The 12,520-nt window shown below is 63.6% G+C and overlaps 1 protein-coding gene across 1 annotated transcript; it reads left to right on the forward strand.

Moving 5' to 3' along the window:
- Positions 1-979: 979 nt before the first annotated feature.
- Positions 980-11,500, forward strand: ERFL (ETS repressor factor like; the record flags this gene model as incomplete). The annotated part of the gene is made up of 6 exons (XM_084614019.1): positions 980-1,047; positions 2,606-2,687; positions 8,775-9,009; positions 10,028-10,208; positions 10,306-10,429; positions 10,968-11,500. The coding sequence occupies exons 2-6, from the start codon at positions 2,624-2,626 to the stop codon at positions 11,498-11,500; spliced, it is 1,137 nt and encodes a 378-aa protein (XP_084470145.1). The 5' UTR covers positions 980-1,047; positions 2,606-2,623.
- Between the last annotated feature and the right edge of the window lie 1,020 nt (positions 11,501-12,520).

Consider the following 12,520-nt stretch of genomic DNA (forward strand, 5'->3'; position numbering starts at 1 on the left):
CCAGGCCCGGCCGCTTCACACAGCTGCTGAGAGCCTGGGAGAGACGCTCCGAGCCCGGCCAGCCGGGTCCCCAGCGACCCCGACCCAATCCGGGGGGGCGGGGGGTTGGGAAAATAAAGAAAGAGTTGATGGGGATAGATAGAGGGGGTGTCTGTGGATAGATAGATAGATAGATAGATAGAGGGGGTGTATAGGGATAGATAGATGGGGGAGGGTGTGGTGATAGATAGATAGATAGATAGATAGATAGATAGATAGATAGATAGATAGATAGATAGATAGATAGATAGAAGGAGTGTCTGGAGATAGATAGATAGATAGATAGATAGATTAGATAGAAGGGGGGTGTCTGGGGATAGATAGATAGATAGATAGATTAGATAGGAGTGGCTGGGGATAGATAGATAGATAGATAGATAGATGGGGGAGGGTGTGGGGATAGATAGATAGATAGATAGATTAGATAGAAGGGATATCTGGGGATAGATAGATAGATAGATAGATAGATAGATAGATAGATAGATAGATAGATAGATAGATGGGGGAGGGTGTGGGGATAGATAGATAGATAGATAGATAGATAGATAGATAGATAGATAGATAGATAGAAGGAGTGTCTGGGGATAGATAGATAGATAGATAGATAGATAGATAGATAGATAGATAGATAGATAGATAGATAGATAGATAGGAGTGTCTGGGGATAGATAGATAGATAGATGGGGGAGGGTGTGGGGATAGATAGATAGATAGATAGATAGATAGATAGATAGATAGATAGATAGATAGATAGATAGAAGGGGGGTGTCTGGGGATGGATAGGTAGAGGGGGTGTGGAGACAGACGGAGCCATCCAGCGCTGATGGGGACGGAGCGATAGAGGCTGTGGGGGGGTTGTGGCAGAGGCGAGGCAGAGGGGCTGGAAGGGGGGAGCGCGGCGGAGCCAGCGGAGGAGGGAACTCGCCTCTCTCTGGCTCGGGGGGCGAAGCCATGGAGAATGCAGCGGCCCCGCCCGGCTGACAGGCGCCCGACACCTGCGCGGCAGCGGTAATTATCCCCGGCCGCGGTCTGCGCCCCGGGAGGATGGGGCGGGGGGGGGAGATGTGTCCTGCCCAGATACAGATAGAAAACTGGGCGGGAAGTGGGAGCAGAATTGGGGTGTATGTTGGGGGTCGGGGTGGAGAGGGGGCAGAATGGGGGTGGCTGGGTATTGGGGGGAGGTTGGGGGTCAGGGTGGAGAAGGGGCAGCATGGGGGTGTCAGGTTTTGGGGGGAGATTGGGGGTCAGGGTGGAGAAGGGTCCGAGTGTGGGTGTCGGGAAGTGGAGGAGGGACAGATTTGGGATCTCAGGGTATGTGTGAGGCAGTGGAGAGGTTTGGAGGAAAGGAAATGGGGAAGAGATGAGCTGGGGTATATTGGGCCAGGCAGAGGTGGGGGGGGGTCTATGGGGGATGCTGGGGTGTGTGTTTGGGTGGTTCTTAATCCTGCCTAAAACTCAACGAAACAGCTAGATATGGAGTGGGGGGATCCAGGAATGGGGGTTGGTGGAGGGGAATATAGGGGTGCTGGTACAATGAGGGGTTGGGGTTGGTGGGGGTGCTGAGTATAAGTGGGGGCTTGGGGAGCGAGATTCCTGATTTAAGACACATAAGATGGCAGGCAGGGGGTGTCTAGTGGCGGAAGAAGTTTTGGGGAGAGAGTGGTGGGGGAGGAAGTGTCTTTGCTCTAATTAACGAGCTGGGTTAATCTCTGTGGCAATAAAACCCCTGGCCCAGACCCCCCCCCCTTCTGTTTGAAGTTTACATTGTAAAATATGGCTGGTGAGCGAAGGGGATTGGGGGGTCGGGGGAGTCTGGGGGAGACGGGGGCAGCAGTGGGGGGGGGCAGGAGGGGCTCTTTCCGAATCGGGGACCTGCTGCGTTTGGTTCTGATCTCTTGGAAATGATTCACTACTGAGGAGTTGGGGGAATTCATGGCGACCCATGTTCCTGCCCTCACATGGGAGCAACTGGGGTTCACTTTGGGGCTGCACAGGGGCCAGGGGGGTCCCAGAACGACAAATCCAATGAGCCGTGGGATGAAGGGGGCGGGGGGTCTTTTAAACCCCCCCCCCCGAATGGAAAGGGGTCCCCGCTTTCTGCCCTGTGAGCCGGCCCCTCTGTGGGATTCGGGGTGGGGGCTCCATGGCCGCGGAAGCAGGAAACTTCCCGGCGAGAGACTGGAGTTCTGAGAGCGCCCCTCACCGGGGCCTCTTGCCTGCCCCTTCGCGCCCTCCCCCCCGCGCCTGCCTGCCTGCCTGCCTGCCTGCCTTTCTTTCTTTCTTTCTTTCTTTCTTTCTTTCTTTCTTTCTTTCTTTCTTTCTTTCTTTCTTTCTTTCTTTCTTTCCCTACCTTACTGATGCCGTCCTTCCCTCCCTGTCTTTTCATGTATCTTCTCGTTTTCTGTTTCACTCCCTTTTTGTTTCTTACCCATTCTCTCTTTCTCTCCTTTTTCCTCCTTAGCCACTCATTCTCTAGCCCCCTTTCTCTGTCTTTTCACTCTTTTTCTCTTTCCTATTTCTCTGTCTCTCCGCCTCGCTCATTCGCTTTCCCCCTCCCCTCCTGCAGGTCTCACCTCTGCCCAGTATGGACTGTAACTGCGTGTCGGATCTACTGCTCACCTCCCCGGTACCGGCCCTCTGGGCTCCAGGTAAGGACCCTCCTTCCCCTCCCCACTTCCTCCTCCGCCCCTCGCCAGAGCAGGCAGCTGACAGGGACCGGGCCCATCCCGCACCCCCAAACGGCCCCAGGCTCCAAAGAGTGGGGCACTGGACCCAGGGAAGGGGAGACTGGGGGTTCCTCAGCCCCGGGGGCCCAATGCGGGGGGGTCCTCCCCCCAGCTCCCGGAGAGCTTTAAACTCTTCATTTCATCCCTTCAGATGTTCAGCACATAGGGAAAAAATCTCCCACCCCAGCCCAGCCGCCGGGCCCGTTGGGTTGCGGGGTGGCACCGTGTGCAGAGAGCCGCATCTGAAAATCTGACTTAGCACTTGGCTGTTGGAGTTTGTGATTCTGTCTGTCCTTCCCCAGACCCCCCTTTACCCCTCCATCCCTCCCCAGACCCCCCTTTACCCCTCCATCCACCCCAGACCCCCCTTTACTCCTCCATCCACCCCAGACCCCCCTTTACCCATCCCTCCCTCCCCAGAACCCCCCTTTACTCCTCCATCCACCCCAGACCCCCCTTTACCCATCCCTCCCTCCCCAGAACCCCCCTTACCCTTGCATCCCTCCCTCCCCAGACCCCTCTTTACCCATCCCTCCTGCTCTGTGTGTGTGTATTGTAGCGAGTGAATTGACATGGACACATAGCTGTCATGCCGGTGTGTTTGTATGTTTACACACACACTCACACACTCACACACACTCACACACAGCGTGTGTGTTGGTAGCTCTGTTGTAGATGTGTATCCTCGCACTACAGACATTTACACACAGACCGAGAAATACACAGCGAGCTAGAGCCAGCTCTCTGCACACCCACACACACACTCACACCCCCCACACCCCCCACACACCCACACTCACACACACACACCCCCACACACACCCCCACACCCACTCACACCCCTGCCCACACACCCCCACACCCACACTCACACACACACCCCCACACACCCCTGCCCACACACGCACACTTGAGACCACCCACCGGCGCGGCCCCGTCCGGCTGCGGGCTCTGGCTCCCCGGGAGACCTAAGCGGGTTTTTGGGAAGACGAACCAGTTTCCAGCTGTTGGTTAAATACCAAAGCGGGCCGGGCCGGCCGGGCCGTGGAGGGGCTGAACCTGGGGCCCTGGCCGCGACTCATCAGGGCCCCGTCCCGTGGCGACCTCTCCCGGGACAGTAAGACGCCCAGGCAGCCTCGCCCCAGGCCTGTGGCCATGACGGCTGGGCTGGCTCGTCCCCGCCGCGACACCCACTCACACCTGGTCCTTACGCAGCGCATCTGCAGCGAGCAGAAGAGGGCCCCCGCCGGGGCGGGCCGGGCCCGGGGCGGGGGTCCCGTGGCTGGAGGTTCCAGAGCAGGCTGGACAAAGCTGCCCGGGAGGGTCTGGCCAGTGGCTGGCGCCTCGCCGGACAGCTGTCCCCCTTTCGAGAGGCTGAGGTGTCCCGGGCGCCCCCAGGTTTCACCTCACTTCGGAAGGACTCGCTGACAAAGCCAGACCCAAACCGCCAGGGTCAATGCCCGGTTACTGACCCGTGGGAACCTGCCCACTGCGCCCATCGCATTATCCAGTCAATCACCTGGAACGTCCCCCGTGTCCACACGGGTCAGCTGCCCCGCACGGGGCGGGGGGAGCACGTCGCTGGCTGTAGGACAGGGCAGCTTGCGCTGACTCCGCTTGTCATGGTGTAAACCGGGGCAAGTCCCGGGAGGAGATGAGGTCCCTCGGGAGACCCCTGCGCCCCGCGGGGTGTGTCCCCCGGGCTGATTACCCCAGAGCGGCTGGCCCGTCCAGCCTGCCATTGGCGTGTGTGGATAGACACACCGGGCGCACACCTCGATGCGTGCGGTATAGGCATGTGTATCTGGGAAGGGGGATTCGTGGGGGGGTGATTTACACACGCGCTGTACACCTGTCTCCATGTTACACACAGACACAAACACGCGCAGGGCCTCTCTCACGCACACCCGGGCTGCAGGCGCCAAGCGCTGAGCCGCCCCGGGGGCGGAGCGGGTCTCTGGGGCTGGGGGCTGCGGGGCAGCCCGGCCCATGGAAGCCGCTGCCTTTCCCCGCCGGGCGCCGCTTCGGAGGCGCGGCCTTTGGGCCCCCAGCCTGGCTCATTAGCGACCAGATTCAGCTTTTCTCTGCAGCCCCGCGGACACCTCGCGCCAGGCCCAGAGCCGGGCGAGAGAACCCGACCTAGGAGCTCGCAGCTCGCCCGAGCTCGGACACTCAGGGCCGGGAGAGATTCACCCCCTGAACCCAGCTGTGGACACTGCCGGGGCGCCGAAAGAGTCCGGCTGTCAGCCCAGCCGGCGTCGCTGGAGGGGCAGCTTATGGCCGGGCAGGGCCGGCCCCAGCCGCGTCCACACACCGCTCCGCACGGCTGGGCTGGTGGGGGCAGGGCCCGGAAACGCAGCGTGAGTGTAAATTTACAAATGGGGCATGAACGTGACCCCCAGCCACGTGACCGGCCATGTCCCAGGCCACAGCGGAGCCTTGGTGGCCCCGTGAGCCAGCCCCAGAGCCCGGTTAACACGTCCCGGTCATTCCAGAGACCTGGCTAGAGAGGCGAGACTCGTCCTGGCCGGAGAGAGATGCCCCGGCTTGCTCCCCTCCCGCACCTGCTCTCGGACCGACCTGGCCACAGCCGCCCTGCCGGAGCTGGAAATCACGCCCAGGGCTCTGCCAGCGGGATCGACGGGGCTGGAGGCTGCGGGGAGCGGCGGGTTTCTAAGCCAGGCTAGTTCCGGAAGCAGCGCATCAGTGTAATGATCCTGCTACGTTATCCCCGTATAGCCCAGTGTAACGCCCGGTGTGGATACTGAGAGGGGCTTCTCCAGCTCGGCGGCGGGGGCTTTCGGACCGGCCACGCACGGGCTCTGCTCCGGTGTGAGGGGCCGTGACAGGTGCCAGCCGGCCAGAGACTGGCTGGGGAGGGCGCGCTGCGGAAAGGGGCCGGGGCCGGGGCCGGGGCCGGGGCGGGTCACACCCTGACTATCAGGCCGTTGAGACAAAAGCCAGGAACATTGTGGGGAAAGTGTCAGACCCGGGACGTCGTGTCCTATACGGCGCGGCCCCGGGGAGCCTGAGCCGGGTGCTGCGTCCCGTCGGGGCAGCGCTTTAGGGAAGAGCTGGGCAGAGGAGAGCGACAAAGCCGGGGGGCGGTTCAGAGCTCTGAGCCAGGCGGCAGGTTACCCCGCTGGCCTGACTCGTCCTGCGCGGGGAGAGTGAAGGGAGCTGGGTGCGAAGGGCCGGTTACACCCAGGACGGGGCTCGGGTCTGCTCCGCGCTGGGCGCAATCCGCAGCTGGGGCCGTTCCATTGGACAGTAGGAAAAACCAGCTCCTGAAGGGAGTCACTGGGGTGGCTGGAGAGCAGGGGGCCAAACCCCGGCTGGGCTGGGCTGGGGTTACTTGGCCTGGCCTCACCGCAGGGGCCGGGTGCTGTTGGCTTCTCAAGGCCCCTTCCAGCTCCATGGCTCTGAGTCTGTGACTCCGGCCGAGCTGAAAGCTGCCCCCCGGGAAGGGCCCCCAGCCCCTTTGTCACAGACCCTCCCAGCACCAGCGCTCAGCCGTGGTCACTCTCGCCCTATTTTACAGCTGGGGAAACCGAGGCACGAGGCCACGACCTGGTTTGCCTGAGTTCACGGAGCAACCGAGCTGAGAATAGAACCCAGGAGTCCGGGCTTCCAGCCCCGCGCTCTGGGCACTTTATCAGGCATCCGGGCCAGGGGCCTGCGGGACGGCCTCCTTACAGCCCCGCAACTCGAGTGTCGAGCGATGAGCCCCACGAGTGACTGACCCACCCGGCCCCTCTGGAGTCACTCAGAGCCCTGGGGGAGGGGCGCACTGAGAGGGGCGAGAGGGAGCCAGGAGCCGGGTGTAATGTACCCGCGGGGCCCAGCCAGGGGTCCAGGTACCCCGGGGGTACGCAGGGCTCTTCCCGGGGTACCTCAGCTCAGCACGAGGGTTGCCGCTTTTTACAACAGGCTACAAGACAAGCCCTAACCAAGTCCGCACAAAGTACAAGGTCCCTTTCCACAGCTCTGTGCGCCCTGCCCGGCCGGAGTCTGCCAAGCGCGTTACTTTGTCATTCCAGGGCCCCGGGAGCAAGCGGCGGCCGGCCAGCACCCGCGTGTGGTGACTGACACCTCTGGGCTTTTATGGCTACGTCTGTAAGCGAGCAAAGTGTTTCAGGGAGGCGAAACCTGGGGGTGCGCAAGGCAAATCTGCCTCCCGCCAGGGGGGACAGGGGTCTGGGGAGTCTGAGAGCCCCTGGCTGCTAGAGACAATTTTCTCGGGTGGGTAACAGACAACGCGGGGGCGGGGGGTAGAAGCTAGTGTGATTAAATCCTTTCTGTCACACACACACAAATTGTACTCACAATTTTCACAGAGAGTTTGGCAAATTGGAGCTTGATAGTGACACACACTCTGCGTGTTCTTCCTACGGGCCAACCCAACTCATGAAACCCCAGGGACCCGCTGGCAACAGCGCACGGGCCCGTCCGGAGCTACGCGGCTCCATGCAAGGGTGTGTCTAGCTGTATATCCGAGTACCGGGGGGTCCCTAAGGACTCTCCCCCCCTCTCTCACAGACACAGACACACACAAGCAGGTCAGGAAGGATTCAGAGCTGTCTGGTGAATTATGATGATTTTGTGTATTTATTTCTGTGGCCAGACCAGGAAGTTTCGGGGCCACACATCTCCCCACTGGCAACACCTGTGGGCTAGAAGGTGTGAAAGGGTCAGACTGTCCCACGCTGAGTGGAACCGACCCGCCGCCTCGCCCTGTGGGCCCCGGGACCTCGGGCAGGGGAGCAGAGACCGGAAGCTTCGGGTCCCGGCAGCGCGCTGGGCGCTGAGCCCCGGGAGGTTCCGTGGACCCAGCCGGGCTTTGGTTCCGTTCGTTGGGTCATGAAAATATTGGTGATTTTGTCTGTTTGGAACAGGAACATTTTTCAAACCATCTGCAAAATTCCCATGGGACAGGAACCCCCCCAGTCAGACACGCACGGACACACACACGCAGGGACACACTACACCCCCCCCATCTCTACATTATTACACACACAGGCACGCGTGTACTATCTCTCCAGTCACACGCCTGGGGCGGCCAGGCGCTGGGAATGGGCGCAGGGGGCGGGCCACTGGATGGTTCCCTATTCGGTTCATTCCCTCTGGGGCACCCGGCGCTGGCCGCACACAGGACCCTGGGCTGGACGGACCCTGGCCCTGGCCCTGCCCCAGGCCTGGATCCCTCCTCAGACATTAATACCCGCGGCCAGCACAGAGCCGTGTGTTCACCCGTCCGCCTTTCACACCCACGGCTCAGCCCCTCCAGCGGGGGCAGCAGGGACCCCCACCCCGAACTCTGCTAAGGGGCTGGAAGCCACTCGCTTCCCCGCCCTGCCCGGGCCGGAGTCCGGAGCCCGCGGGCGCTTCACGCCGCGGTGTCTCTGGCCAGCCCGGGGGCCCGGGAGTCCGTGGGCGTGGGGCTCGCCTCGACATCAGCCCTTCTCGGCTTTTTTTGCTCTAACCCTGGGACCTCGGACCCCCCCCACAGCCCAGGACCCCCCCCCATCGGGAAACTTCCCCCGCCATCCCCGGGGCCTGGAGCCAAGCGGGTTCCGAACATCGCGGAGGGAGCGCGCAGGGGGGGCGCGGGTCTGCGCGGAACAGGCTTTTGCTGGGGTGGGGGTGGGGCGGCTCTGGCTGGAATCAGCAGCTGGGCCGCCTCGGCCCCTCCCCCCTCCAAATCTGGTCCCGAGGAGCTGGGCTCGGGGAGCTGTGGGCTGGGGACCTCCGGCGCTGGTGCGCCAGGCTGGCGGGGGAAAGCCGGCCCCCCTCCCGCGCGCAGGGGTGGGAAGCGGGGACCCGGCTGGTCTCCATGGCCCCAGGACCGGGCGAACCCTCTGCTGCCCCGAGCGCCCGGGTGGGGCTGCCCCTCCCCCGGCGCCCAGCTGGTGGGGACCCGTCTCTGCGCCGGGCGCCCTGCGCCACGTCTCCAAACCAAGGCTATCCAAGGGCGCGTTCCGGGCGCTGACGGGTCCGCTTGCCCCGCAGGGTTCGCCTTCCCCGACTGGGCCTACAAGCCCGAGTCGAGCCCCGGCTCGCGGCAGATCCAGCTGTGGCATTTCATCCTGGAGCTGCTGCAGAAGGAGGAGTACCAGAGCGTGATCGCCTGGCAGGGCGACTACGGCGAGTTCGTGATCAAGGACCCCGACGAGGTGGCGCGGCTGTGGGGCATCCGCAAGTGCAAGCCCCACATGAACTACGACAAGCTGAGCCGGGCGCTGAGGTGAGGAGCTGGGGGGATCCCCGGGGGAGCCCCCCAAAGCACAGAGCCAGACGCACAAGAGACGGTGCAGGCTCAGCTCAGCACCCCCACTCCTGGGGCACTGGGCCAGCCCTGCCTGCAGAGCGCGCCCCCTCCTGAGCCTCCCCACCCCAGCCCCCCGAGCCACAGTTCCCAGCTAGCGAAGGGGGGCTTGGCGGGACTCCTGGGTTCTTTTCTCAGCCCCGGGAGACTAGGCTGAGGCATTTGTCTGGGCCGTGCCTCAGTTTCCCCACACGAAAAATGGGCGCGGGAGGGGAGGGGTTATTTGAAGATGTGAGGATGTGACTCAGCAGGGAGGGGGGAGTGTTGACCTGGGAATGTGCCCTGGGGAGGGGAGACCTGGGAGCCTGTCACCTGAGCCAGGAGGGGGAGGGGGAGGTGACACCTCTACCCGGGAATGTGGACGGAGGCTGCAGGAGGGAACCGGCTGGGGGGGTTTAGTTGGCAGTTTGGGGCTGGGGGGAGGAACACAGGGAACCCCAGGGCTGGGGTCTCAGCTCCCTGCTCCCCCAGAAGGACGTGACTGAGGGGTCCTGGTTGTGCCCACAAGCCCTGTTGTGGACGGTGTTCCTGGGGCCAATAATGGCTGAGAGTCTGGGTGAATCCCGGGAAGAGGGGTGCAGGGCCTGGACTCCCCCACTCTCCGTGACAGAAGCCCCCCATGATTTGGGGCCTGGAGTCAGCAGGACGGTGGGCGGGGCGGGGGGAGCGATGAGTCCAGCCCTGCCCCCTCCCTCGCACACCGGAGACCCGGTGCCGCATTGAGTCACTTCCGCAACCGGGCTCCCTGAGACTCCGCCTCCCTTATAAATATTCATGAGCAGCTAAATGCTCCTGGGGGGCTCGGACCCCCCCGGGCTCCGCTAGGCAGGCTCCGCAGGGGAGGGGTCAGCGGGGGGCGGCCCCGGGCGCTGCCCCCGTCCAGCGTCAGTGGCTCCTGGGGGGCGCGCGGCCCTGACCCCCCCGCCCTGACCCCCAGGTACTATTACAACAAACGGATCCTGCACAAGACCAAGGGGAAGCGATTCACCTACAAGTTCAACTTCAGCAAGGTCCTGCTGGTGAACTACCCGCTGCTGGAGCTGGGCGGCGCGCCCCTGCTGCTGGCCCCCTGCCCCGGGGGGGCGCACGGCCCCGACTGCCCGCCCCTCACCCCCGAGGTAGGAGCGGGGGCTGCTCGGGGCAGTGGGAGGGGACGTCGGTGGGGCGGGCAGGGAGGTGGCCAGGCCTCACGTCCTCTTTCTGCCCCCGCCCCAGACCCTTCAGTCCCTCTTCTCCAGCCCCCGCCTGGGGGGCCCCCCCGGACGCGGCCCCCTCTTCGAGCGCCAGGCCGAGAGCGAGAAGCTGCGACTGGACTCGGCCCTCCCCTTCCTGGGCTCAGGTGAGAGCTGGGGCCGCGGGGCGGGGAGGGGCCCGCAGCTGGGGGACAGAGGAAATGGGGGGCATAGAGCCCCCATCTCCCCCAGCTGCTGCTGCTCAGACGCAGGGGTATGAGTTTGTCAAGACTCAGCTCAAGTGCCCCAATTGCCCCCAGCCGTTACCCCCTCACAGCTGCTCCCGCAGGCAGGCCCCAGGCTGACCCCCCCTTCCTCCCCATGGGGTTCATGGGAGGGCTGGCTGCTAGCCCTGCACGTGGAGGTGGGAGATGTCACACAGTGAAGAGCCTGAGTCAGCCATAGGTGAGGACAGAACCCAGGAGTCCTGGCTCCCAGCCCCTCCCCCGTAACCCCTGGACCCCACTCCCCTTGCAATGTCATAGCCAGGGAGAGAACCCAGGAGTCCTGGCTCCCGTTGGTGCAGGGGGGGGAGGGGAAGCTGGGGTGGCGGGTTTGGATACTGGAGGCAGGGGGGGGCTGATTTTCCCTCCTCCCGTCTGAGGTGGGGGCTGGTCACTCATGTCTCCCCTTCTCTCCCCCCAGGTGTCTCCGGCTATTCGAAGCCCCCCTTGCTGGCCCCCTACGGCAGGACGCCCCCCTTCCCCGAGTACCCCTGGAATTTTAACCCCTACCTCTCCGGCGCCTTCCCCCTCAGCAGCTCCAAGCTCCCCGCCTCCCTCTACTCCCCCCATTTCTATCCCAACCCTCTGGCCCAGCTCCCGGCCCCGGTCTCCCTGCTGGCGGCGGAGGGGGCTGAGAGGGGGGCCCTGGGCCCAGCTGCCGTGCCACGCCTTTGCCTGCCCCCCCACGGTGCCGCCCTGCCCCTGAGGGGCGAGGGCCATGGGCCGGGGGGACGGGAGAGGGAGGCGCTGGGGGACCGGGGGTCGAGCCCTCCAGGGGGCCCCAAGGAGGATCCAGGCTCCGACTCCGAGCTGGAGATCACGGATCTGAGCGAATGCAGCTCGGAGAACGAGTCCAGCCCTGAGAGCCTGGAGCTCAAACTGGGGGTGCTGGAGGGGGGCCCGGGGGCTGCTGGGGGCCCAGCCGAGGAGGGGAAGAGCCCGGCGGGGACCTGAGCACCGAACCCCGGCTCGGGGCAGCTGCAGCCAGAGCCCCCTGGCTTGCACCAGCGAGGCCTGGCTCTATTTTTATAGGAAAGTTTTATTCACAGAATGTCCCACGTCTGACCCAAAACGGGCCCTGATCCGCACAACCCAGAACCCCCCCATGGAGTCTTGGACACCCCCCAGCACCCCTCGCCCCTGCCCCCATCCATGGTGGGCTCTTGGGGGGTGGCACCAAGCCCCCCAGCCCTGCCGGTGCCCCTCACTCCCGTCTCGCAGCCCCCTGCTAGCCCAGCCCTGCCGGTGCCCCTCACTCCTGACTCGCAGCCCCCTGCTAGCCCAGCCCTGCCGGTGCCCCTCACTCCTGACTCGCAGCCCCCTGCTAGCCCAGCCCTGCTGGTGCCCCTCACTCCTGACTTGCAGCCCCTGCTAGCCCAGCCCTGGGACTGATCTGCCCTAGGTTGCTGGACATGCCATGTGGCAAAGCCAATTTGGCCGTGGGTAACTCAGCCTGTGCCCAGAGCCAGGGAGAGAACCCAGGAGCCCTGGCTCCCCATCTGCAGTGGGGAGGGGCTCTTCAGTCCTTCTGGTTCTCCAGGGGAACAGATCAGGGCATCAAAGTCTTTAACGTTTCCTGCCCTTCTCCGGATGCTCAAAGTGCAATATTGTCTGTGTCCCCTTCAGTGTGAAACCCCCCCCCCCCGGTCTGGGCCGGGTCCCGCCCCTGCCCCTGCTTGTGCGTCTTTGTGTTCAGCCCCGCGGGTGAAATGAGATGAGATTTTAACCTGTAATTCCCCCTTTTTTGTAAATATTAATTTATGGAGTGTGAAAAAACCACCCAACCCGGCAGATTTCTGGGGCCGGCGATCAGCTGCCACCCCGCAAGCAATAAACTCACCCCCGGGGCGCGCGGGGACCGGCCGCTGCGCTGGGGGGAGAAGCCGGAGGAGGACCCCTGTTTTCTGTCTGCCCAAAGAGACGCGAACTCGAGCGCGAAACATTACACAGACCTGAGCTGGGCATGGAACCCAG

Source organism: Lepidochelys olivacea (assembly GCF_965140295.1).
Source record: "Lepidochelys olivacea isolate rLepOli2 genome assembly, chromosome: 24".
Classification (NCBI taxonomy): Eukaryota; Metazoa; Chordata; order Testudines; family Cheloniidae; genus Lepidochelys; species Lepidochelys olivacea.